This window comes from Hyla sarda, chromosome 6 (genome assembly GCF_029499605.1).
Source record: "Hyla sarda isolate aHylSar1 chromosome 6, aHylSar1.hap1, whole genome shotgun sequence".
Lineage (NCBI taxonomy): Eukaryota > Metazoa > Chordata > Amphibia > Anura > Hylidae > Hyla > Hyla sarda.
The window spans coordinates 153,739,869-153,766,627 of record NC_079194.1 but is presented as its reverse complement, the minus strand read 5'-3'; the positions used below and the strand labels follow the sequence as shown (position 1 = coordinate 153,766,627).

At 45.2% G+C, this 26,759-nt stretch overlaps 1 protein-coding gene across 1 annotated transcript in view; it reads left to right on the top strand.

Annotated features, from left to right (window-relative positions):
- CDH16 (cadherin 16) overlaps positions 1–26,759 on the top strand; it is a 212,665-nt gene that overhangs the window by 145,492 nt on the left and 40,414 nt on the right. The window contains exon 13 of the mRNA XM_056525592.1: positions 9,296–9,546. Within this exon, the coding sequence (XP_056381567.1) occupies positions 9,296–9,546 (251 nt within the window). The remainder of the gene's footprint in view (positions 1–9,295; positions 9,547–26,759) is intronic.

Sequence of the window (26,759 nt, the reverse complement as noted above, 5' to 3'; positions counted from 1 at the left end):
ATATTCGTAATATTACCCTTTTATTTTCGCATATGCGAATATTCGAGAATGCGAAAATTAGTATAAGAGAAAATTCGCATATGCGAAAATTAGCATATGTAAATTTTCGTATATGCGAAAATTCGCGCCCCCGTCTCACACAGTAGTATTAGAGCCTTCTTTACACCACACAAGCTGGAAGCAGAGAGGGATGATCACTGTGATGTGTACTGTGAAAAAAAAAAAAAAAACAATATTCGTAATTACGAATATATAGTGCTATATTCGCGAATTCGCGAATATGCGATATTCGCGAATAAAATTTGCATTGCGAATATTCGCGAGCAACACTAATGAAGACATCATCAAGAAGTGTGAAATGCAAGTCCTTCTCACTATGTCCAGCATCGACAAAGTGTTTTGATACGGGTAGGTCCATGCGTTTCTTTCGTATCATGCATCTATGATGATTAATACAGGTTCGAAAATCAAATGTGGTGTTAAGAATTGCCTTGCTACGTCTGTTTAGTTTGGACTGGTTTTCCCTCAAGTTTTCCCTCAGTCAAGATGGTGGATTGTGTCTCAGCTGGGTGCCATTTTTCTTCCTGTCTGATATATAAACCCCTCAGGCCTGTTGCTCAGTGCTTGAGTATTGTGTCTGTGTTCCTGCTTGTACAGTCCTCCAGCCTAGAACTTGCGGATTGGCAAAATCAGGAATATCAAGAAAACAATCAGTCAAAATATGCCAATGCTTGTTTATAACCTTGGATACTTTGGAATAATTATTGTAAGTGGTAACAAAGGCTATACTGGGTTTTGGCTCTGTTTGACACTTGGGTGGCTTATGGATAAGGGACCGTCTGTCCATCTCCATCACTTTGGACATGCTCTCCAATAACAAGTCCATGGTATAACCTCTATGAGAGAAATTCTGTATCATACGATCAAGTGTAGGCTCTACTTGGATGTACGAGCTCACGATCATCTGGCTACGGGGAAGCGATCTTATCATGGGTCTAGGGTGAAAATTTTGAAAATGAAGAACAGAGTTGCTATCTGTAGGTTTTACATAGAGTTCAGTTTTGAGCTGATCACCATCAATAACCACCAGTTTGTCCAGAAATTGAAGTGTGTGACTGTGATAAAGTACATTTGATGTTAGAATCCATGTGGTTCAAAAAGTGAGTGAAGGCCTCCAACTCCGTGGCACTCCCTCTCCAGATGAGGAAGATATTGTCTATGTATCTCGAACACCCCAGCACTTTGCTGAAGTGGTGGGACACATCCCGCTGATAAAGGGGGCTCGGTTGTGGTTATGGATCATTCAAAATATATTGGAGAGGCAATTTGACAAATGGGGGACACCAATACTTAAACAACAGAAAACGTGGTCTCAAATGGCTGGAGGTGCTCAACCCCAAATGCGGTTGTGTATTTATACTGGGGGAGCAGATACTGCCCTTGTAGTCCGTTGCTAGGGGCAATCCCCAGCGTAAAAATGCATACAATGGAGGATGCCTGCAGCGGACTACAAGTGCCACAATAGAATCCTACACCAGACAGACGGTGTAGGATTCTAGAAACAATTATAATAATACAATACAGGAATATGGGTGAATATGGGTGCACTACTGTGGTAGATGTATACAATGACATTGGCTATCTTGAATATCATTGAATATCTTCTAGGCAGCATTAGGGTAGCACCTGTGAGGCCATGCACCTATATTAGCCAACTCAGGTGGGGCTTGCAGCTTGCCTCCCTCCTCCCACTGCATGTGTGCTCAGTCACGCTGGAGGGTACCTGGGAGGAGGCTGTGAGTCGACCGAATGCTGCCGTAATTGCCCATCGGCCCCTGTTTTGCTTATCACGCACAGGTAGGATTAGCGTTGGGTCCGCGCCATTTTGAGAAACCTTGGCGTTGGTGTGCGGGCTCTGGTATGTCCTTCATATAAGGATATGCTGGCGAATGTCTCAATTTTAACATCAGTGTTGAGGGATAGCCAATGTCATTGTATACATCTACCATAGTAGTGCACCCATATTCCTGTATTGTATGACACCAATACTTACCAGCCACTTTCTAGAGATCCAAAATTTGAGATCCAGAGGAAAATTACTCAACTAATTGATGAAACCTTCACTGCAGAAATCATTGATGAAGCTTTAAAGACTTATCTTATTGTTATACATCCTAAAACACACTTTTTATACCTATTGCCAAAGATTCACAAGACCCACCCTGGCGACCTATTGTCCGGGCGGGAGTCCTTGACTAGTGATCTCTCGACTTTCTTGGACCAAGTATTGCGTTCATATGCAGTGAAGGCTAGGTCTTACCTTTTGGACACATCGGATTTTCTCAAAAAGATTGAACAAGTGGTGATCCCCCATGGTGCAATCGTGGCCTCTCTTGATGTCACTAGCTTATATATGTCGATCCCGCACGATCGAGGTATTATGGTGGTGGAAAATGCTATCAAAATGATTTTTCATTAGACAAAACTAACTTTATAGTGTCAGCACTTCACATGGTCCTCACTAATAACTATTTTTTATTTAATGACCACCTTTTTTTTTGCAAGTGTCCGGTATGCCAATGGGGACAAAAGTAGCCCCGACCTATGTTTTTATCTTTTTTCGTCTCAGATGGGAAGAGAAGATGGAGATCTACACCACCAATGCCTGCCTATGTATATATTCATGTTTTTTTTCTCTTTGAGAGGAGTATGGTATCAGCATTTAATTTTTTTATCTATGGTCATGTTCATATTGATTGCGACTTGGATGCCGTTTTCTTATGTTTATACCCCATTGGTGACCACTGCCCGCTATACTGTGTTACAGTTAAGCTCCACCTCCCCGATCCATGATGTGGGTATGTTGATGCACCCCCATCTGGTGTTGGATGATGAGCCCCTGGTGTATTGTGGGTTCCCCATACTCCTGCGGACTTGGATGGCATACTGACACAGGCGGCAATTGCTGTGTGTCATGGGTATGCGATATGCCGGTTCAGATGTATACTGCTCAGGTCTGTCTTTATGTCTATATGGATATGTATCAAGGAACTGACTTCCCTGCATTAAGATGGTAATACAATAATCAACACACTGTACCACGCATGCGCCAAGACGTGTGATGACATCCCTGCGAGCAGCTCCTCTCCTCTTGTGCTTGATTGGTCTCCGATACATCCCCTCCCACAGTGCTTAGTGCCAAGATACACGTGGGACGCAGCGTCCTGTATACAGTATCGAGCAGGTTGTTTCTACGCAATTCGTGATTGTAAACCGCTCCCCTGCCCCCTCTGAGAACTGTGAATTATAGTATAAGTTATTGCACCTGATGACACTTGAAGTTTATGACCAGCCACAACACTTATGGCACTGTATACACAAAATTAGATACACCTAATATGTATCACTGGGCTGACATATCTTTTTATGTACACTGAAACTATGATGTAGCTATATTTATGCACTTTATTGTATGGAATTTATTATAATGATCTGTAATCACTATTATCATTGTTACTAATTGACAACCCTATTTATATGCTGCACTTGCACGTGCAGCACTTATATGCTTGAAAATGGGCGCACTGGGCGACCGTAACATGCCATCACTTTGGATGGAATAAAAACACTTTTTTTCACCATTTAATCCTTTTGGAGTGCTGCGGTTTATCTCCTATGAAGTGTGGCAACATACATTTATATGGCCAAATGATAAAAATATTTGAGATGGTGTTGATGAATAAGGTACTAATGGGCTAGAACTGTAATAAATGTATCGAAAAATGTTTATTTAGACTTATAAAGTGTCTAATGTCTTTCTTTCAGCTGGATCTGTTGAGCAGATCTTGGTCGTCTACTCAGGGACAATAATCCGCTAGATACAGAGAGTGAACAACACAAAGTAAATGTACATAAAATAAATGTATATATTAGTTAGCAATAAAATGTATATTACTATAGTAGGATTGCATAGCCTTAAGAAAAAGTATTTCCTAGTCAGTCTTGTGTACAGCCAGAAAAGTAATGTGAGTAAATTGTATAATATGTCTCAAGTCAGGACTGTTATCTCCTAGTCAGTATATTTATCCTTCAGTCCATAACTACCAAGATATGTGTCTTGTCAGTGTTCACTATTTGTCATCCACTGTGCACAGTGTTCTCTTGTGGCCAGACAGAGCACCTGGTAAGCTTAAAGTGCTATTTAAGTGGAAGTCACTGTTATCTGTGGCACTATCAGAATTCTCTAAAGAATTATGCTGCGGGGAGAAGTAGCAAAAAGCAGGTGGGCCCCGTAGCACAGGCATTTGGGTAGAAAGCCTCGGCAGCCTGACCCAAAATATGTCTAGTCATTACACAGAAAAAGAAAAGAAGAATCTGTCTATGGTTTCATGTATACTATATTCATGTTATGGTCATCATAAGTTTGAAATGTCAGTATGAGTAATACTAGGGTTAAGTGTTAGTACAAAGGTACTAATGACCCGTTACTTTTCCCTTTTTGCATTACCTCAAAGGACTTTGTTACATTCATTTGGAGTCTGTAAGGACATTTGTAAATAAAATGCCCCATGAACTCTTACAACTGTTTATACCCCTGAGAAGGACATTCTAACTAATGCCCCAGGAATATCTACATAGCCCTGTGAAGGACATGCTGACCAATGCCCTAGGAACTATTTTTGTTTGTTCTTTCTAGGCCCAAAAGGCCACTTCTACAACATCTACCCTCCAGGACATTATACTGAGGACTGCTTATCTTTAGAGGGGGAGTTTGTGGTGACCCAGTATAGAATATAGCATCCTGTCTATCCTGTGTGTCAGATGATGCCTCCAGTGTTCGACTTGGGCCAACACTACTCAGGACTCAATATAATGCAGTGTTATGTTATACAGGGTGGGCCATTGTCACGATGCCGGCTGGCAGGTAGTGGATCCTCTGTGCCAGAGAGGGATGGAGAGGACCGCGCTAGTGGACCGGTTCTAAGCCACTACAGGTTTTCACCAGAGCCCGCCGCAAAGCGGGATGGTCTTGCTGCGGCGGTAGTGACCAGGTCGTATCCACTAGCAACGGCTTACCTCTCTGGCTGCTGAAGATGCTGAAGATAGGCGAGGTACAAGGGAGTAGGCAGAAGCAAGGTCGGACGTAGCAGAAGGTCGGGGGCAGGCGGCAAGGATCGTAGTCAGGGGCAACGGCAGGAGGTCAGGAACACGGACTAGGAACAGACAAGGGAACGCTTTCACTAGGCACAAGTGCAACAAGATCCGGCAAGGGAGTGCAGGGGAAGTGACTAGATATAGGGGAGTGCACAGGTGGGAGCCAATTAAGCTAATTGGGAAGATTGGGCCAGGCACCATCATTGGTGCACTGGCCCTTTAAATCGCAGAGACCCGGCGCGCGCGCGCCCTAGGGAGCGGGGCCGCGCGCGCCGGGACAGGACCGAGGGAGAGCGAGTCAGGTACGGGGGCCGGGGTGCGCATCGCGAGCGGGCGCTATCCGCATCGCGAATCGCATCCCGGCTGAAGGCGGGACCGCAGCGCACCCGGTCAGTGGATCTGACCGGGGCGCTGCAACAACGAAGATGAGGCGAGCGCTCCGGGGAGGAACGGTGACCCGGAGCGCTCGGCGTAACAGTACCCCCCCCCTTGGGTCTCCCCCTCTTCTTGGGGCCAAAGAACCTGAGGAAAAAAAACTCAATTTTTCCGTGATGAAGTCCGATGCACATTAGGAGGGGTTCTGTGTGGAAACGTACGAGACAGTCCAATCTTTTATTGTAAAAACAATAGATGTAGAGGGGTCTGGCGAGACTGGTCACAGGAACGTAGAACCTGTTGATGAGAGAGGCCAAAAAAAAATTTCCTGCAGATCCGGAATCCAAGAAGAGCATAGTAGAGAAGGAGAAGGTAGAGGCTGATATCCGCACAGGCACAGTAAGGCGTGGAGAAGCAGAGTTGACATCAAGAACTGTGTCACCTTTGTGCGGAGTCAGCGTACGTCTTTCCAGGCGGGGAGGACGGATAGGACAATCCTTCAGGAAGTGTTCGGTGCCGGCATAGTACAGGCAAAGATTCTCCATGCGGCGTCGTGTCCTCTCTTGAGGTGTCAAGCGAGACCGGTCAACTTGCATAGCCTCCGCGGCGGGAAGCACAGGAACAGATTGCAGAGGACCAGAGGAGAGAGGAGCCGGGGAGAAAAAACGCTTCGTGCGAACAAAGTCCATATCCAGGCGAAGCTCCAGACGCCATCCGGAAGAACGCATGTCAATGCGAGTGGCAAGATGAATGAGTTCATGTAGGTCAGCAGGAGTCTCTCGTGCGGCCAGAACATCTTTAATGTTGCTGGATAGGCCTTTTTTAAAGGTCGCGCAGAGAACCTCACTATTCCAGGACAACTCGTAAGCAAGAGCACGGAACTGAATGGCGTACTCGCCAACGGAAGAAACACCCTGGGCCAGGTTCAGCAGGGCAATCTCGGCTGAAGAAGCTCGGGCAGGTTCCTCAAAGACACTTCGAATTTCCGAGAAGAAGGAGTGTACAGAGGCAGTGACGGGGTCATTGCGGTCCCAGAGCGGTGCGGCCCATGACAGGGCTTTTCCAGACAGAAGGCAGAACACGAAAGCCACCTTAGACCTTTCAGTAGGAAACTGGTCCGACATCATCTCCAAGTGCTGGGAACATTGCGAAAGAAAGCCACGGCAATACTTAGAGTCCCCATCAAATTTGTCCGGCAAGGACAGGCAGAGGCTAGGAGTGGCCACTCGCTGCGGAGGAGGTGCAGGAGCTGGCGGAGGAGAAGATTGCTGGAGAAGTTGCGACTGAAGTTGGTGCGAAATGGTGGACATTTCCGACAGCTGACGGGTTAGAAGGGCGATCTGTCGGGCTTGCTGGGCGGCCACCGTGGTTAGGTCAGCGACAACTGACAGAGGAACTTCAGCGGGATCCATGGCCGGATCTACTGTCACGATGCCGGCTGGCAGGTAGTGGATCCTCTGTGCCAGAGAGGGATGGAGAGGACCGCGCTAGTGGACCGGTTCTAAGCCACTACAGGTTTTCACCAGAGCCCGCCGCAAAGCGGGATGGTCTTGCTGCGGCGGTAGTGACCAGGTCGTATCCACTAGCAACGGCTTACCTCTCTGGCTGCTGAAGATGCTGAAGATAGGCGAGGTACAAGGGAGTAGGCAGAAGCAAGGTCGGACGTAGCAGAAGGTCGGGGGCAGGCGGCAAGGATCGTAGTCAGGGGCAACGGCAGGAGGTCAGGAACACGGACTAGGAACAGACAAGGGAACGCTTTCACTAGGCACAAGTGCAACAAGATCCGGCAAGGGAGTGCAGGGGAAGTGACTAGATATAGGGGAGTGCACAGGTGGGAGCCAATTAAGCTAATTGGGAAGATTGGGCCAGGCACCATCATTGGTGCACTGGCCCTTTAAATCGCAGAGACCCGGCGCGCGCGCGCCCTAGGGAGCGGGGCCGCGCGCGCCGGGACAGGACCGAGGGAGAGCGAGTCAGGTACGGGGGCCGGGGTGCGCATCGCGAGCGGGCGCTATCCGCATCGCGAATCGCATCCCGGCTGAAGGCGGGACCGCAGCGCACCCGGTCAGTGGATCTGACCGGGGCGCTGCAACAACGAAGATGAGGCGAGCGCTCCGGGGAGGAACGGGGACCCGGAGCGCTCGGCGTAACAGCCATTTATATGGATACACCTTAATGAAATTGGAATGGTTGGTGATATTAACTTCCTGTTTGTGGCACATTAATGTATGTGAGGGGGGAAACTTTTCAAGATGGGTGGTGACCATGGAGGCCATTTTGAAGTTGGCCATTTTGAATCCAACTTTAGTTTTTTCAATAGGAAGAGGGTCATGTGACAAATCTGACCCCCTTAGACTTTTATCTTTGGGGTCATCTGAAGGCAATTGTCTATGCTGTGAAGATACGAGATGTGCAGCACCTGAGACTACGGATACTGAAAGCCTGTGCTAGCATTTCTCCTGCGGTGTTGCTATCAGTGTGTGAAGACTGGGAGAAGAGGGTTGCATTGACAATCCAACACAATGGGCCGCACATTGAACACATTTTATAAGTGGTCAGAAACTTTTAAATAACTCATGAAAGAATAACGTTACGTTAAAACGAAGCACATCATTGTTTTTCTTGTGAAATTCCCAATAAGTTTGATGTGTCACATGACCCTCTTCGTATTGAAAAAACTAAAGTTGGATTCAAAATGGCCGACTTCAAAATGGCCGCCATGGTCACCACCCATCTTGAAAAGTTTCCCCCAAACAGGAAGTTAATAACACTAACCATTCCCATCTTATTAAGGTGTACCCACATAAATGGCCCACCCTGTAGTTAATGGTCTGGTATTTCCTGTGTACCTGTTGCTTTAAGCTTGTTAACAACCTGTTGTTAGGGGAGTGTGCATGTGGTAAACCATGTGACTTGTCAGCCCAATGGGAATCCTCCAAATCTGCCCTTTAAAAAGTGTGGTAGGAGTTGAGAGTTCAGTTCAGGAGAAGAGAGAGTTTAAGTGGAGGTTCAGTTTGGAGAAAGTCTGAAGAGAGAGTGTGAGGTGTTCTGAGGAGGCCTCAAGTCTAATCCTGCAACCACACATCTTCTAAAGCAAGTCCCCTGTGCCCAGGTGAATGTCAAAGCCTAGCGGTAAGCTATAAAGTCCCGGGGATCCAAGTCAGTCATCTAAATCAGTCATTCAAGCCACTAAAGTCAGCATGGGTTTCCATACAGCAAGTCATTCATATACAGCACAATCAACTACAAGTCCCAGCAAGCCGATAAACTTCCAAGGTTTACCCTGCACCTTCCTTTATACAAATAACAGATTTTACCATGTATCCTGCCTCAGTAAAGTCAGTTTTTCCGTAACCTTGCGTCGAAGTACTTATTGCTTAGTGCCTGGCACAGGAGAAGCTGGCTCAACCTCAGACGGTGTTTAGGTTAACCGTGCCCTGGAGTCACAAAAAGGTTAATTTGCACATTCCCCTCCCCCGACACCACACAAGTCTCTCAGATCTTTACTCTTAAACATATTATTGCTTTTAACACATCAGCTTGACAGTTGCCATTATCTTAAGATTATCATTGTTATTCATCTAACCTGTCAGTAGCTTTCATGTTATTACTAATCTGTGCACATATCTTCAGTCCACTTAGTAATTCTCTATCTTTTTTAAATTCTTGCAAATTTTTTACTTTTTATGATACATTCACTATAAATAATGTGTTAGTATTACACTTTTGGCAAATGACCCTTACTGAATGGATCTGTTTCTTACAGGATCTGGATTATGAGCAAGTTAATGAATACACCCTGGTCATTGTGGCAAGGAACATGGCTGAACTTACAGGAGCAGAGTATGGCAATAGCTCTACTGCAACTATTCTTATTAGTGTTGGCAATGTAAATGAAGCACCTGTATTTACATTGAATCATTATGAGGCCCAGGTACCTGAAGATACACAGATCGGTTCAATAATACTGACATTGGCAGCCTCCGATCCAGATTTAGCTGACCAGACTAATTTGCGGTGAGTGGGAGAGACCTCTAAAGTACAAAAACATAAAACTGTCACTGATAGTTTGTGGGAATATATATATATATATATATATATATCTATATATATATATATGTAAAAAAGCTAAAGGGGCTGAGTATTTACCTCAGGGCGAGGCCACCACTCCTGGTGTAACAGAGCTTCAGAATGCCATTAAGCACTCCGCGGGCATTCTGGGTAGGGAGAATATGCAAAGTAGCTCATTACATCACCTTTTCAGGTAATGTTCCCTGGTATCAGCTTAGCTCCTGTTAAGGAATATAAAAAGCTGATTGGGATTTTATGCCAAGCCAGACTACTCCCCAAAAGGGAAGTTTCTACCTATCTGCAGACAGCTGTTTCGTGTTTTTTGCCTCTCGTCAGTACAGAGAAGGGTGATCTGGCTTGGCTGGGGTAAGAGGCCTGAGAGCAGCTAAAGGGGCTGAGTATTTACCTCAGGGCGAAGCCACCACTCCTGGTGTAACGGAGCTTCAGAAGGCCATTAAGCACTCCGCGGGCATTCTGGGTAGGGGAATATGCAAAGCAGCTCATTACATCACCTTTTCAGGTAATGTTCCCTGGTATCAGCTTAGCTCCTGTTAAGGAATATAAAAAGCTGATCGGGATTTTATGCCAAGCCAGACTACTCCCCAAAAGGGAAGTTTCTACCCATCTGCAGACAGCTGTTTCGTGGTTTTTGCCACTTGTCAGTAATATATATATATATATATATATATATATATATATATATATATATATGTACACACACACAAACACACACACATTTTTAACTATCATGAAACTTTGCTGTTGAGTCTTTTTAATTAAAAAGTTACCGTCATTTAAAAAAAAATCCCATCACACAGACATTTTAAAAGTTTAGATCAGTCAGAGTGTCAGTTTTGAGACCACCTCTGATATAGTGAGGTGAAGTGGGCAGCTAGGCATTCCACTCCCCGTTTCGCCACTCAGTGTGACTGCTTGCAGAAGACAGAATCAGTTATAAGGCTATGGAGCACGTCTCCTGCAATCAGTCAGATCTACCAGCTTGGTGGAGAGGGAAGCGCAGCCAGTTATATCTTATGATTGCAGGGGTGTCACGATCCGGACTGGTATGCAGGTAGTGGATCCTCTGGTCAGTGAGGCGATGACGCGGCAGGATGGGCTTTCTGCGGCGCTTACTCCCAGGTCGTATCCCCCGATAGCGACTCGACCTCACTGACAGCTGAGATAGGCGTGGTACAGAAGGACTAGACAGAGGCGAGGTCAGACGTAGCAGAAGGTCAAGGCAGGCGGCAATGGTACGTAGTCAGGGGCAACAGCAGTAGGTTATGGCACACACTAAATGCTTTCACTATGCAACAAGACCCGGCAGGGACAGGAAGGGGAAGTGAGTTTATATAGTATTCACAGTAATTAGGACTGATTAGGAACAGATTGGGCCAGGCACCAATTAATGGTGCACTGGCCCTTTAAATCTGAGAGACCCGGCGGGCGCGCGCGCCCTAGAGAGCGGTACCGCGCGTGCCGGGGCTGAGACAGAGTACGGGGCAGGTAATCAGAACGGGATGCAATCCGCAAGTAGACTAGTGCCGCCATGCGGATCGCATCCCCGTCGGCAGCAGTGTAGCAGCGCTCCCGGTCAGAGTGAGAGACCAGGGCGCTGTAGGAGACCAGACGCCGGAGCGCTCCGGGATGGATACGGGACCCAGAGCGCTTGGCGTTACAGTACCCCCCCCCCCCCCCTTAGGTCTCCCCCTCTCTTTGGATCCCAGAAATCTGCGGACAAGTAGGTAATCAGGGACACTAGAAGAAGACGAACTAAAAGCGGGACCAGGCTGGGACTTCCCAGAGAGAGAAGAAGAGGGAGCAGCTGCAGACACATTAGATGCTGGTATACCATAGGAATGGGCTGATACAGCCGGTTTGGCAGGGACACTGGTGGTTGGCATGCCGAAGGTAGAGACAGGAGCAGGGGAGATCGGAGACTCTGGAGGTAAGATGTGCTGAGGAAAAACTTCGGCTTGCTTTTCAAAGAAATCAGAATAGTCCAGACAGACCTCGGAAAGGCCAGGCAAAGGTGTAGCAATGGAGACTTGGCTGGAAGGAATTGGGTGGAGACATCGCTTGTGGCAGAAAGATCCCCAACTCTTAATGTCCCCAGTGGCCCATTCGAGGCTAGGCGAGTGACGTTGGAGCCAGGGCAAGCCAAGAAGAATTTCTTGGTACAGTTGGGTAAGAAAAAAAATTCAATATTTTCATGATGGTGAACTCCAACACTCATGAGCAGAGGACGTACGATGCTGACCAGACTTTCTCCATTCACAGATGAAATGACGAGAGGTTTGACGAGTCGGGTAACAGGTATATTGAATTTATCAATTAGAGAGGCTTGAATGAAATTTCCTGCTGAACCTGAGTCCAGAAAGGCCACAGCGGAGAAGGAAGTCTTAGTACTGGCAGGTAGAGAAATCCGGATTGGTGTAGTCAAACGTGGAGAGGATCATTTTACACCAAGTGACGCCACTCCCACGTGAACAGGGTGCGTGCGTTTCCCAGACGCGGAGGACGAATAGGGCAGTCCACTAGGAAATGTTCGGTACTAGCACAGTACAGGCATAAATTTTTGTTTCTACGACGAGTTCTCTCTTCTTGGGTCAGGCGAGACCGATCCACTTGCATAGCCTCCTCGGCGGGAGGCACAGTAGTAGGTTGCAGAGGATTCTGGAAGAGAGGTACCCAGTGATCAAGATCCTTTTCTTGGCGGAGCTCCTGGCGTCTTTCAGAAAAACGCATATCAATGCAGGTGGCCAACTGGATAAGTTCAGACAGGGTAGCAGGAATTTCTCGTGCGGCCAGAACATCTTTGATGTGGCTGGATAAACCTTTCTTGAAGGTCGCGCAGAGAGCCTTGTTGTTCCAGGCGAGTTCAGAGGCGAGGGTACGGAACTGTATGGCATATTCACCCACAGAAGAGTTCCCTTGGACGAGATTCAGAAGAGCCGTCTCGGCTGAGGAACCCCAGGCCGGCTCCTCAAAGACACTACCTACTTCGGAGAAGAAGGTCTGGACGGAAGCAGTGGCAGGATCGTTGCGGTCCCAAAGCGGTGTGGCCCAGGACAAGGCCTTTCCAGACAAAAGACTGACCACGAAAGCCACCTTAGACCGTTCCGTGGGGAACTGGTCCGACATCATCTCGAGGTGCAGGGAACATTGGGACAGGAACCCACGGCACATCTTAGACTCCCCATCAAACTTATCAGGTAGAGAGAGGCGGGGTCTGGGGGTGGCAACTTGCTGCGGAGGAGAAGCTGAAGCTGGCGGAGGAGATGGTTGCTGCTGTAGAGGCAGAAGCTGCTGTAGCATGGCGGTCAACTGCGACAGCTGTTGTCCTTGTTGGGCGACCACGGTGGCGAGGTCAGCAAGACTTGGCAGCGGCACCTCAGCAGATCCATGGCCGGATCTACTGTCACGATCCGGACTGGTATGCAGGTAGTGGATCCTCTGGTCAGTGAGGCGATGACGCGGGCCGTACCGGGGGACCGGTTCTAAGTAGTTACTGGTTTTCACCAGAGCCCGCCGCAAGGCAGGATGGGCTTGCTGCGGTGGTAACTCCCAGGTCGCATCCCCTAATAGCGACTCGACCTCACTGACAGCTGAGATAGGCGTAGTACAGAAGGACTAGACAGAGGCGAGGTCAATTGTAGCAGAAGGTCAAGGCAGGCGGCAATGGTACGTAGTCAGGGTCAACAGCAATAGGTCTGGATACACAGGTTATGGCACACACTAAACGCTTTCACAAGGCACTAGGCAACAAGATCCGGCAGGGACAGGAAGGGGAAGTGAGTTTATATAGTATTCACAGTAATTATGACTGATTAGGAACAGATTGGGCCAGGCACCAATTAATGGTGCACTGGCCCTTTAAATCTGAGAGACCCAGCGCGCGCGCGCCCTAGAGAGCGGGACCGCGTGCGCCGGGGCTGAGACAGAGGACAGGGTAGGTAATCAGAATGGGATGCGATCCGCAAGCGGACTAGTGCCGCCATGCGGATCGCATCCCCGTCGGCAGCACTGTAGCAGCGCTCCTGGTCAGAGTGATAGACCGGGGCGCTGTAGGAGACCAGAGGCCGCGAGCACTCCGGGATGAATACGGGACCCGGAGCGCTCGACGTTGCAAGGGGATCTTGGGACTGACACCATCAGCATGCGCAGCCTATTGTATTAGAGTATGCACACAAAAGCCATGCCCCCTGACCACATCCTTAGCTACACCTCTAACCACTCCCTCTGTCACACCCCTATCCACATCCAGCCTCCTTCACATGTTCAAAATGCTTTTATTGCTGTTCAATAACGCACTGCCCGATCCCTGGCCAACACTCCATTTGTTGTTTAATAAGTAGTGCCTCCCTGTGAAAAAAAAAATCTTATCTGTGTCTGTAAGCTACTAGCTCCTGTGTCATGGCTACTCTTCTCCCACTGTGCAGTACAGGGATGGCATCAGTGCAAGCTGGAGTGCAGAGGAAGACAGGCTCCAGATGTCTAGTATGAGATGAAAGAGCCATGGGCTCTACTCTTCGTCGGAGCTGGGAGCTGAGCTCTGCTGTATCTAGCTATATGGATGTGTTTATAACGAAAAACAGTGCAGTTCGGGCACGTTAGGTGCAGCGTTCAGGGTGATTAGATTGTGCCCAAGCACACCCAGAACATCCTGGGTGCATGTCCATGACTGACACTTTGACCAATCTAAACTTGTGACCTCCTATGCAACATGTCAAAAGTTTATTTTAATGACAGTAACACTTTAAAGGCTTTACCAGCCATAAGATTGATCCCTGGGAATCCAATTGTTGGGACCTCCCACAATCTTGGCTCCACCAGCAGCAGGGAGGGCAGACAGCACATTCCAGATGCATTGTCTATGGGAGCGCAGGAGATACCGGAGTACAGTATCCGGTTATCTTTGGCGCTCCTATAGACAGTGCATGTAGTGAGTGCCATCTGCAGCTTCATGCAGCTATGAGAGCCAGGGTGTTCTGGAGATTGCACGGAAAAGGGAAGAGGTCCCAGCTGTCGAATTATACTCTCCCATATCAGATGTTTACCCCAATCCTGTGGATAGAGGATACATTTATTTTGCCTAGATAACCCCTTTAGGTCTTGTGTAACAGATGCAATGCAACATGCATTACATGTCTTAAAGCAATACAAAAGGTAATATTTTGCTGTAACTTGTTTTAGTCACAGGATATGAGGAATAACGAGAAAATGTCTCTTGGACAGGTCAAATCATTCAAGATCTGAATACAATTTCATTGACATTTCATTTGTTTGCCCTGAATGTTTTAAAATAAACCTTACATATTGCCAAAGTCAGCACATTCATGATGTCTTATAAGGAGCCTGGCCCAGGGCCAAGCAGCAGACATGAAAGGAACACCGATCAATAATGATATCAGGAGGGCACAATTGGAGATTTTGTGTCTGCAAAATGGAAAAATCAATGCATTATCTTATCCTAGCTCAGATATAGCCTTGGGATAATTGAAGCCTTGTTTAATGTCTGCTCTGCTCTATTAGTGCTACTATATCGTGGAAGCAGTTGATCCTGTTATTTGTACAAAGATTAGTTACAGGTATTAATCACTGATTAAGCTATCACAATGCATCCAAGTGGTAATAATTGCGGTTTCCAGTCATCGACAAGCCGCGTCCAGGCTACTCCATAAAGAAAGTTAAATATAGCATATAGCAGAGACTGTCTGAAGGGGAGAGTAGGAACACTGTGTTCTAGAATGTCAATCTCAATAGACTCTCTATTTTACTAATATTTCTTAAATAATGAGAGGAACGCTTTAAATGGGTACTGTCAGATTCAAAAACATTTTATACGTAGTACACCTTGGCAAAACATTAACTTTCCTTATATAATTTATAGGAAAATGTTATCTCTTTTTATGGAAATCATGGCTTATAAAATCATGGCTTTGTCCAAGGTGAAGCACGGGCATGGAAAAAATCCAGTAAGTGAGGGTGGGCCAGCACTCTGATAGGATGATAGGACAGGAGAGAGCACACAGGAGTACTATCAGAAAGGAGAGAGCACAGAGGCTATTAGACAAAAGAGAGCACAGAGGAGTACAATCAGACAGGAGATAGCACAGAAGAGTGCTATCAGACAAGAGAGAGCACAGAGGAGTACTATCAGACAGGAGAGAGCACAGAGGAGTCCTATCAGACAGGAGAGAGCACAGAGGAGTCCTATCAGACAGGAGAGAGCACAGAGGAGTCCTATCAGACAGGAGAGAGCACAGAGGAGTCCTATCAGACAGAAGAGAGCACAGAGGAGTCCTATCAGAAAGGAGAGAGCACAGAGGAGTCCTATCAGACAGGAGAGAGCACAGAGGAGTCCTATCAGACAGGAGAGAGCACAGAGGAGTCCTATCAGACCGGAGAGAGCACGGAGGAGTGCTGTCAGACAAGAGAGAGCACAGAGGAGTCCTATCAGACAGGAGAGAGCACAGAAGAGTGCTATCAGACAGGAGAGAGCACAGAGGAGTGCTATCAGACAGGAGAGCACAGGGGAGTACTATCAGACAGGAGAGAGCACAAAGGAGTGCTATCAGACAGGAGAGAGCACAGAGGAGTGCTATCAGACAGGAGAGAGCACAGGGGAGTACTATCAGACAGGAGAGAGCACAAAGGAGTGCTAGCCCACCCTTACTTACTGGACTTTGTCTGTGCTTCAGCTTGGACAAAGCCATGATTTTATAAGACATGAGAAATACAATTTTCTTATAAAATATATTAGAAAGGTTAATGTTTTGCCAAGATGTACAACATATAAAAAGTTGTTGTATCTGACAGTGCCCATTTAACCCCTTAAGGACGCAGGGCGTACAGGTACTTCCTGGTACTTAAGGACTCAGGGCATACATGTACGTCCTCATTCTCGTTAGCGGGGTTTAAAACGTTCTCACAACCTGGTGGGTCCTGGTTGCTAAGGGCAGCCAGGACCTCAGGCTAATGCCGGGCACCGCTGATTGAGCCAATACCCAGCATACACCCTTTAGACGCTGCAATCAAAATTGATTGCGGCGTCTAAAGTGAAAGTAAAACTATCCCAGTAGCTCAGAGGAGTTGATGGGGACTATCGCAACAGAATTGCGATGTCCCGATCAGCTTATTGGGCGACAGGAGGGTCCTCACTTGCCTCCTGGTCATCCGATTGGCGATCTACTGCTCCAAGCAGGCTGGAGCAGCAGAGCGCCGATAACACTGATCAATACTGTGCTATGGCATAGCAGTGATCAGTGTATGCAATAAGAAGATTGCATGGTATAGTTCCCTGTGAGGGCTAAATAATAAAAGTAAAGAGTGCTAAAAAAAAAAAAAAAAAAAAAAAAGAGAGAAAACATGCGCTCCCCCCCCCCCCCCCCCCGCTAATAAAAGTTTGAATCACACACACACCCCTTTTCCTATTTTTTAAATAAAATAATGTAATAAATAAAATCATATATGGTACCGGCGCATGTGTAAATGTTCGAACTATTAAAATATAAGGTTAACCGCATGGTGGATGACGTACACAAAAAAAAAGTCAAAAATTGTGATTTTTTGGTCACTTCATATACCATAGAAATATTAATAAAAAGCGATCAAAAAGTCCCATCAAAACAAAAATTAAAACTACAGACTATGGCACAGAAAATGAGCCCTCATAAAGCCCGATATGCAGGGGAAAAAAAGTTATAGGGGTCAGTAAAATGACAATTTTAACCCCTTAAGGACGCAGGACGTAAATGTACGTCCTGGTGCGGTGGTACTTAACGCACCAGGACGTACATTTACGTCCTGTGCATAACCGCGGACATCGGAGCGATGCCCGTGTCATGCGCGGCTGATCCCGGCTGCTGATCGCAGCCAGGGACCCGCCGGCAATGGCCGACGCCCGCGATCTCGCGGGCGTCCGCCATTAACCCCTCAGGTGCCGGGATCAATACAGATCCCGGCATCTGCGGCAGTGCGCGATTTGAATGAATGATCGGATCGCCCGCAGCGCTGCTGCGGGGATCCGATCATTCAGAACGCCGCACGGAGGTCGAGCAGACCAGAGCAGAAGATGACCGAAAACACTGATCTGTTCTATGTCCTATACATAGAACAGATCAGTATTAGCAATCATGGTATTGCTATAAATAGTCCCCTATGGGGACTATTCAAGTGTAAAAAAAAATGTAAAAAAATGTAAAAGTAAAAGTAAAAAAAAAGTGAAAAATCCCCTCCCCCAATAAAAAAGTAAAACGTCCGTTTTTTTCCTATTTTACCCCCAAAAAGCGTAAAAAATAAATTTTATAGACATATTTGGTATTGCCGCGTGCGTAAATATCCGAACTATAAAAATAAAATGTTAATGATCCCGTACGGTGAACGGCGTGAACGAAAAAAAAAAAAAAGGTCCAAAATTGCTACTTTTTTGATACATTTTATTAAAAAAATTATAAAAAATGTATTAAAAGTTTTTTGTATGCAAATGTGGTATAAAAAAAAAGTAAAGATCATGGCGCAAAAAATGAGCCCCCCTACCGCTGCTTATATGGAAAAATAAAAAAGTTAGAGGTCATCAAAATAAAGGGATTATAAACGTACTAATTTGGTTAAAAAGTTTGTGATTTTTTTTAAGCGCAACAATAATAGAAAAGTATGTAATAATGGGTATAATTTTAATCGTATTGACCCTCAGAATAAAGAACACACGTCATTTTTACCATAAATTGTACGGTGTGAAAACGAAACCTTCCAAAATTAGCAAAATTGCGTTTTTCGTTTTAATTTCCCCACAAAAATAGTGTTTTTTGGTTGCGCCATACATTTTATGATATAATGAGTTATGTCATTACAAAGGACAACTGGTCGCGCAAAAAACAAGCCCTCATACTAGTCTGTGGATGAAAATATAAAAGAGCTATGATTTTTTAGAAGGCGAGGAGGAAAAAATGAAAACGTAAAAATTCAATTGTCCTTAAGGCCAAAATGGGCTGAGTCCTTAAGGGGTTAAACGTACCAATTTTGGTGCATGTAGTTATAATTTTTCTAAAGCAGTAAAATAAATAAAATCTACATAAATAGGGTATCCCTGTAACCGTATGGACCTACAGAATAAAGATAAGGTGTCATTTTTACCCAAAAATGCACTGCGTGGAAACGGAAACCCTAGGAAGTTGCAAAATGGCGTTTTTTCTTTTCATTTCACCCCTCAAATTATTTTCTTTGTTTCGCCACAGATTATGTCATAAAACAAGTGCTGTCATTACAAAATACAATTGGTGACACAAAGAACAAGCCCTTATATGGGTCTGTAGGTGCAAAATTGAATGTGTTATGATTTTTAGAAAGTGAGGAGGAAAAAACGAAAGTGCAAAGACGAAAATAGTTTTGAGTCCTTAAGGGTTAAAGGAAAACTTTTTTTTTTAAACCAACCGGTGCCAGAAAGTTAAACAGATTTGTAAATTACTTCTATTTAAAAATTGTTATCGTTCCAGTACTTATCATCTGCTGTATGCTCCACAGAAAGTTCTTTTCTTTTTGAATTTCTTTTCAGTCTTACCACAGTGCTCTCTGCTGACACCTCTGTCCATGTCAGGAACTGTCCAGAGCAGGAGAGTTTTGCTATGGGGAGTTTCTCCTGCTCTAGACAGTTCCTGAAATGGACAGAGGTGCCAGTAGAGAGCACTGTGGTCAGAAAGAAAAGAAATCCAAAAAGAAAAGAATGTCCTGTGGAGCATACAGCAGCTAATAGGTACTGGAAAGATTAAGATTTTTAAATAAAAGTAATTTACAAATCTGTTTAACTTTCTTGCACCAGTTGATGTAAAAAAAATATATTTTCCACCAGAGTACCCCTTTAACTTATCCCATACCCATAGAATAGGGGATAAGTAGCTGATCGCAGTGGGTCCAACTGCTGAGACCCCCTGCAATCTCCCGAACAGCACTCGACTCTCTCAGTGAGGAGGGTGTGTCGTCTACCAGTAGACACCACACGCTCCATTCATTTTTATGGAAGCACTGTTGATGCTAGAGTGCTGTACTTGGTTCTCTTTAGTGCTCCCATGTGGATAGGAGATAAGCTCATTTTGACTGGAGTTCTCCTTTAGGAACTTTATAATCATAGAATAGGGCTTATTCAGTTTGGCAGTTTCCATCTCAGATCGCAGGTAGCAGATGATTGTAGGTGGAATCATGCTAGTTTCTCATGCTAGTTCACATCTTCTTTATCTACAGCTTCCAAAAATCTTTATCTTATCATCTGTTTTAGATGAAACTGAGAAGATATTGGTGTCACTACCTAGCAACAGCACCCTGTTCTTCTCCATACTCACAGTATTAAAAAACTCAATGCTATTGTGGTGTCCGGGTACCGCATCTTATACGGTACCTATGTATGTGTGGGTCCCCATAGCCAGAGTCCCTAGGACATAGGGATCCCTGTTGTGTAGTCTACCCCTTGTTGCCTCTATTACAACTAATAGTCCAGTAATTTATGTAAGGTTGATGTAAATCTAGTAATATATATGTAAATAAATAGTTAATTACCTGTTCCATAGCGTTGCAGGACCTGCAGGTCACGTGATTAGGTAGACTCTATGGTATTCTGCTTAACCCCTTAAGGACTCATGGTTTTTCCGTTTTTGCACTTTCGTTTTTTCCTCCTTACCTTTTAAAAATCATAACCCTTTCAATTTTCCACCTAAAAATCCATATTATGGCTTATTTTTTGCGGCGTCAATTCTACTTTGCAGTGACATTAGTCATTTTACCCAAAAATGTATGGCGAAACGGAAAAAAAAATCATTGTGCGACAAAATCGAAGAAAAAACGCCATTTTGTAACTTTTGGGGACTTCCGTTTCTACGCAGTGCATATTTCGGTAAAAATTACACCTTATTATTATTCTGTAGGTCCATACGGTTAAAATGATACCCTACTTATATAGGTTTGATTTTGTCGCACTTCTGGAAAAAATCATAAATACATGCAGGAAAATGTATACGCTTAAAAATGTCATCTTCTGACCCCTATAACTTTTTTATTTTTCCACATACAGGGCGGTATGAGGACTAATTTTTTGCGCCGTGATCTGAAGTTTTTATCGGTATGATTTTTGTTTTGATCAGACTTTTTGATCACTTTTTATTCATTTTTTAATGGTATAAAAAGTGACCAAAATACGCTTTTTTGGACTTTGGAATTTTTTTGCGCGCACGCCATTGACCGTGCGGTTTAATTAATGATATATTTTTATAGTTCGGATATTTACGGACGCGGCAATACCACATATGTTTATTTTTATTTTTTTTTACACTGTTTTATTTTTTTTATGGGAAAAGGGGGGTGATTCAAACTTTTATTAGGGAAGGGGTTAAATGACCTTTATTAACACTTTTTTTAAACATTTTTTTTGCAGTGTTATAGGTCCCATAGGGACCTATAACACTGCACACACTGATCTTTTACACAGATCACAGGCGTGTATTAACACGCCTGTGATCAGTGTTATCGGCGCTTGACTGCTCCTGCCTGGATCTCATGCACGGAGCAGTCATACGCCGATCGGACACCGAGGAGGCAGGTAAGGGCCCTCCCGGTGTCCGGTCAGCTGTTCGGGACGCCGCGATTTCACCGCGGCGGTCCCGAACAGCCCAACTGAGCAGCCGGGTCACTTTCGCTTTAGAAGCGGCAGTCAGCTTTGACCGCCGCTTCTAAAGGGTTAATACCACACATCGCCGCGATCGGCGATGTGTGGTATTAGCCGCGGGTCCCGGCCGTTGACGAGCGCCGGGACCGGCGCGATATGATGCGGGATCGCAGCGCGATCCCGCTTCATATCGCGGGAGCGGGCGCAGGACGTAAATATACGTCCTGCGTCGTTAAGGGGTTAAGAACCTTTGGAGGCCCTGTGATGTATGCAATCCCATTACACTGTGTAATGGTGAATGACAGATGTTGAGACCAATCGGATTCACCCGCCCCCTGTCCATATAAGGGAGTGGCAGCCATGTTTTCGCTCTCTTGTTCCTGGGCTGTCAAACGAGAAGGATCTGCGCAGCAACTGTCGCAGTGAGTTAGGCCCGAGCCTTGCGGCAATGGCTGAGTAATTCAGAATAAAGAGTCTATCAATCCCCAGACACTCTGCAGCATCACCGGACCTAATATAACCCCTAAATCCGGACAGATCTGCAAATATCTACCCTAAATTCAGAGACTTTCTAAATAGCTCAAGGTCCGCAACAACTGTCAGTCACTGAGAAATATAAGGACTGTTTGCATGAGACTGTTACTGTGCCTTGGATGTATCGCAAGCACTTAAGTAAAGTTGTTCAAATTCAATCTCCTTGTGGACCTTCAGTCATTTCATGCACCTATCGTTACTGGGAAGGGCGGCAATAGGCCGGAGCATTACCACAGCATACCAGCCCTCAGCCTGGCGTCACGAACTTTAGGGTTAACATTAACCCCTCATATACCGATACCATACCACCACTACCATACACCCCCAAAGGGCTACCACACTATTTTATCATAAAAGACACCAGAACCGTCACATTCTCCACATACAAGAGGTGAAGATCCCCGGGGCTCCGGTTCACGTGTAAAAAAGGTGTGTTCGAGCGCTCACTCCTGTAGAATAGCTTGGCTGGGATCGTGGCAGTAAGAAGTAGCCGGACACAGTTAAAGATATAATAACCGGATTTTATTTGGATAGATCACAGATAACGCGTTTCGAGGGGTGGGATCCCCTCTTCGTCAGATCAATGATGTGGCAGATGTGGGAGGCCACTAATTTATGCAAAAAAAGCCCACGAAATTTAACAGCAATTACCGGGTACAGATTAAAATACAAATATGCATCTGTGCAATACAATTTCCACAGTGTTGAAGATGTCTCAAATCCAAAGCAAAACATAAATTTAAATTTAACACATATTACAATTAACATGAATGGTGCTTGGGTGGCAGATCAAATAAGGTATTACTGCTATTAGCCTGGCCTTCCGTTCGGGGAGCTGAGCAAGTAGAAAAAGCAAAGCGCAGCTCTCCATGTTGTGGCATCATCTCAAAGATAGAGGCACAACTGGACCGTGGTCTTCCCCTGTATGGGAGACCCCTCATCCAGGTGCTCGGGAGGAAATGTCCCAAATTACAAAAAAGTTCATAGTAGAAGCGCATATCCTGCGCTGGATCAATTTAACAAACGCAGGCATCGGCATTGCAATAGAGCATATTCTATGCAGTAGTGCCGTAGTGTATATTGATGTCATTGATACATACATTTATATATATATATATATATATATATATATATATATATATACACATGCGCAGTTGTACACACATCCTCCCATGTATTCTTCTTTGGTTGATTGCTGGGCTGGTGGGGGTCATCTTTATTGGTAAGAGGGCAGGATGACACATTCAGTGAATGAGCTCTGTAGCCTCATTCAGCCCATGGGGTTGGAGCGATTCTAGTCTGTAAATCCAATACATCTCTTTCTTTCCCAGAGCTTCCAGGCGATTGGTGACATGTGCTGGGATGTAGTCAATGGGCAGGATGGATGAAATTCCTGTGGCCCCATTGTGTTTGGTCGTGACGTGTCGTGACAAACCTTGAAGCATAAATCACTTTTTTATATTGCATCTGTGCTGGTTGAGTCTTTGATGTAATTTCTGAGTGGTTCGACCCACGTACTGTTTCCCACAGCAACAGTTGATAAGGTAGATGACGAACTGGGATTGGCATGTCAGATGGAATGGTAGCTCAAAGGTTTCCCCTGTATGATGGCTTCTAAAATCAGTGTTCCGGTCTGCTATGATGTTGCAGCAGAGACATCTCTTCTTGCCGCATTTGAACACACCTTTTTTGAGAGTGGTCTCAGTGGTGATGCGTTTAGCTGGCCTCTGTCTTTTCAAACGGCTTGGAGCCAGCATATTCCTGAGGGAAGGAGCTCTTTTAAATGTTAGTAGGGGTTGGGTAGGTAAAATTTCTTTTAGGTAGGGATCATTCTTGAGGAGACTCCAATGTTTTTGTAGGATTTTCCTTATGTTGTAATGGCCCGTGGAGTACGTTGTCACAAAACTGCTGTTCTTTTTACCCCAGTTGTGTTGTTGTTTCGTGTGTCTTTTGAATTTTTCTTTTTGGTTTATCTCCTCTTGATCACACGAGGCCTCTTGGACTGAGGGTGATGACCCTGGAGCTATAGTGGCTGATGGCAGCTGTGAGGAGGGTAGACATGATTCCTGGGTGAGTGCAAGCGCTTTTAAAAATGCATTCTCTACCAGAGTTTTAGGGTATCCTTTCACAGAAAATCTGTTCTTCAGAATTTTGGATTGATCAATGTAGGTACTGGTGTTAGTACAATTTTTCCGAACTCGGCGGAATTGGCCATAGGGTATATTCTGTTTCCATTTAGAGTAGTGTCCACTCAAAAAAGGTACATAACTATTCGAGTCGACAGTTTTGAAGAACGTGGAGGTGATGATTTGGCTATTTTCGTGAGCAATTAGTAGATCAAGAAATTCGATTTCTTTATCGGAAATATTTGGTGTTAGGGTAATGCCCCAATCGTTGCTGTTTATTTCATGGATCAGTGTATGGATTTGTTCAGCTATACCCCTCCAAAGTAGGAACAGGTCGTCTATATAACGTTTATATACGACTGTATGTTCCAAAAAAAGTTTGTTCTTATGGAGGAACTCTTCTTCGAATTGCCCCATGAAGAGGTTAGCATACGAGGGGGCGACTCTGGTCCCCATAGCCGTCCCTCTGGTTTGTTGAAATGTCACCCCGTTATAGGTGAAAAAGTTGTTTTTTAGGATTAGTTCCAGGCATGTAATCAGGAAGTCCGCCTGATTCTCAGGTATTTTTGTGTCGCTTCTTAGGTAGCAAGCTGTGCTCTTTAGTCCCAGATCGTGTCTGATATTTGAATATAGAGCAGACACATCCATGGTTACAAACATCATATTTTCCTCCCATGCCAGATCTTTTAGTATAGTAATTAGTTGGTCTGAATTTTTGAGGTAGCTCTGCAGATTCTGGACATAAGGTTGGAGTATTAAATCCAAATACTGTGATAAGTTGCTCGTGATGCTGTCTATCCCAGAAATAATGGGTCTTCCCGGTGGGTGCTCTTGGTCCTTGTGCACCTTTGGTAGATGGTAGTAAAAGGGCATTTTGGGGTTGGAGATCCATAGAAAGTTTTTTTCCTTTTTGGTGATAACACCCTGCTTGACGCCATCTTCCAATATGGAAGAAACTTTCTGTTTTAGTGCAGGGAGAGGGTTACCATTAATCTGTTCATAGTAACCCTCTCCCTGCACTAAAACAGAAAGTTTCTTCCATATTGGAAGATGGCGTCAAGCAGGGTGTTATCACCAAAAAGGAAAAAAACTTTCTATGGATCTCCAACCCCAAAATGCCCTTTTACTACCATCTACCAAAGGTGCACAAGGACCAAGAGCACCCACCGGGAAGACCCATTATTTCTGGGATAGACAGCATCACGAGCAACTTATAACAGTATTTGGATTTAATACTCCAACCTTATGTCCATAATCTGCAGAGCTACCTCAAAAATTCAGACCAACTAATTACTATACTAAAAGATCTGGCATGGGAGGAAAACATGATGTTTGTAACCATGGATGTGTCTGCTCTATATTCAAATATCAGACACGATCTGGGACTAAAGAGCACAGCTTGCTACCTAAGAAGCGACACAAAAATACCTGAGAATCAGGCGGACTTCCTGGTTACATGCCTGGAACTAATCCTAAAAAACAACTTTTTCACCTATAACGGGGTGACATTTCAACAAACCAGAGGGACGGCTATGGGGACCAGAGTCGCCCCCTCGTATGCTAACCTCTTCATGGGGCAATTCGAAGAAGAGTTCCTCCATAAGAACAAACTTTTTTTGGAACATACAGTCGTATATAAACGTTATATAGACGACCTGTTCTTTCTTTGGAGGGGTAGAAATTTTACCTACCCAACCCCTACTAACATTTAGAAGAGCTCCTTCCCTCAGGAATATGCTGGCTCCAAGCCGTTTGAAAAGACAGAGGCCAGCTAAACGCATCACCACTGAGACCACTCTCAAAAAAGGTGTGTTCAAATGCGGCAAGAAGAGATGTCTCTGCTGCAACATCATAGCAGACCGGAACACTGATTTTAGAAGCCATCATACAGGGGAAACCTTTGAGCTACCATTCCATCTGACATGCCAATCCCAGTTCGTCATCTACCTTATCAACTGTTGCTGTGGGAAACAGTACGTGGGTCGAACCACTCAGAAATTACATCAAAGACTCAACCAGCACAGATGCAATATAAAAAAGTGATTTATGCTTCAAGGTTTGTCACGACACGTCACGACCAAACACAATGGGGCCACAGGAATTTCATCCATCCTGCCCATTGACTACATCCCAGCACATGTCACCAATCGCCTGGAAGCTCTGGGAAAGAAAGAGATGTATTGGATTTACAGACTAGAATCGCTCCAACCCCATGGGCTGAATGAGGCTACAGAGCTCATTCACTGAATGTGTCATCCTGCCCTCTTACCAATAAAGATGACCCCCACCAGCCCAGCAATCAACCAAAGAAGAATACATGGGAGGATGTGTGTACAACTGCGCATGTGTATATATATATAAATGTATGTATCAATGACATCAATATACACTACGGCACTACTGCATAGAATATACTCTATTGCAATGCCGATGCCTGCGTTTGTTAAATCGATCCAGCGCAGGATATGCGCTTCTACTATGAACTTTTTTGTAATTTGGGACATTTCCTCCCGAGCACCTGGATGAGGGGTCTCCCATACAGGGGAAGACCACGGTCCAGTTGTGCCTCTATCTTTGAGATGATGCCACAACATGGAGAGCTGCGCTTTGCTTTTTCTGCTTGCTCAGCTCCCCGAACGGAAGGCCAGGCTAATAGCAGTAATACCTTATTTGATCTGCCACCCAAGCACCATTCATGTTAATTGTAATATGTGTTAAATTTAAAATTATGTTTTGCTTTGGATTTGAGACATCTTCAACACTGTGGAAATTGTATTGCACAGATGCATATTTGTATTTTAATCTGTACCCGGTAATTGCTGTTAAATTTCGTGGGCTTTTTTTGC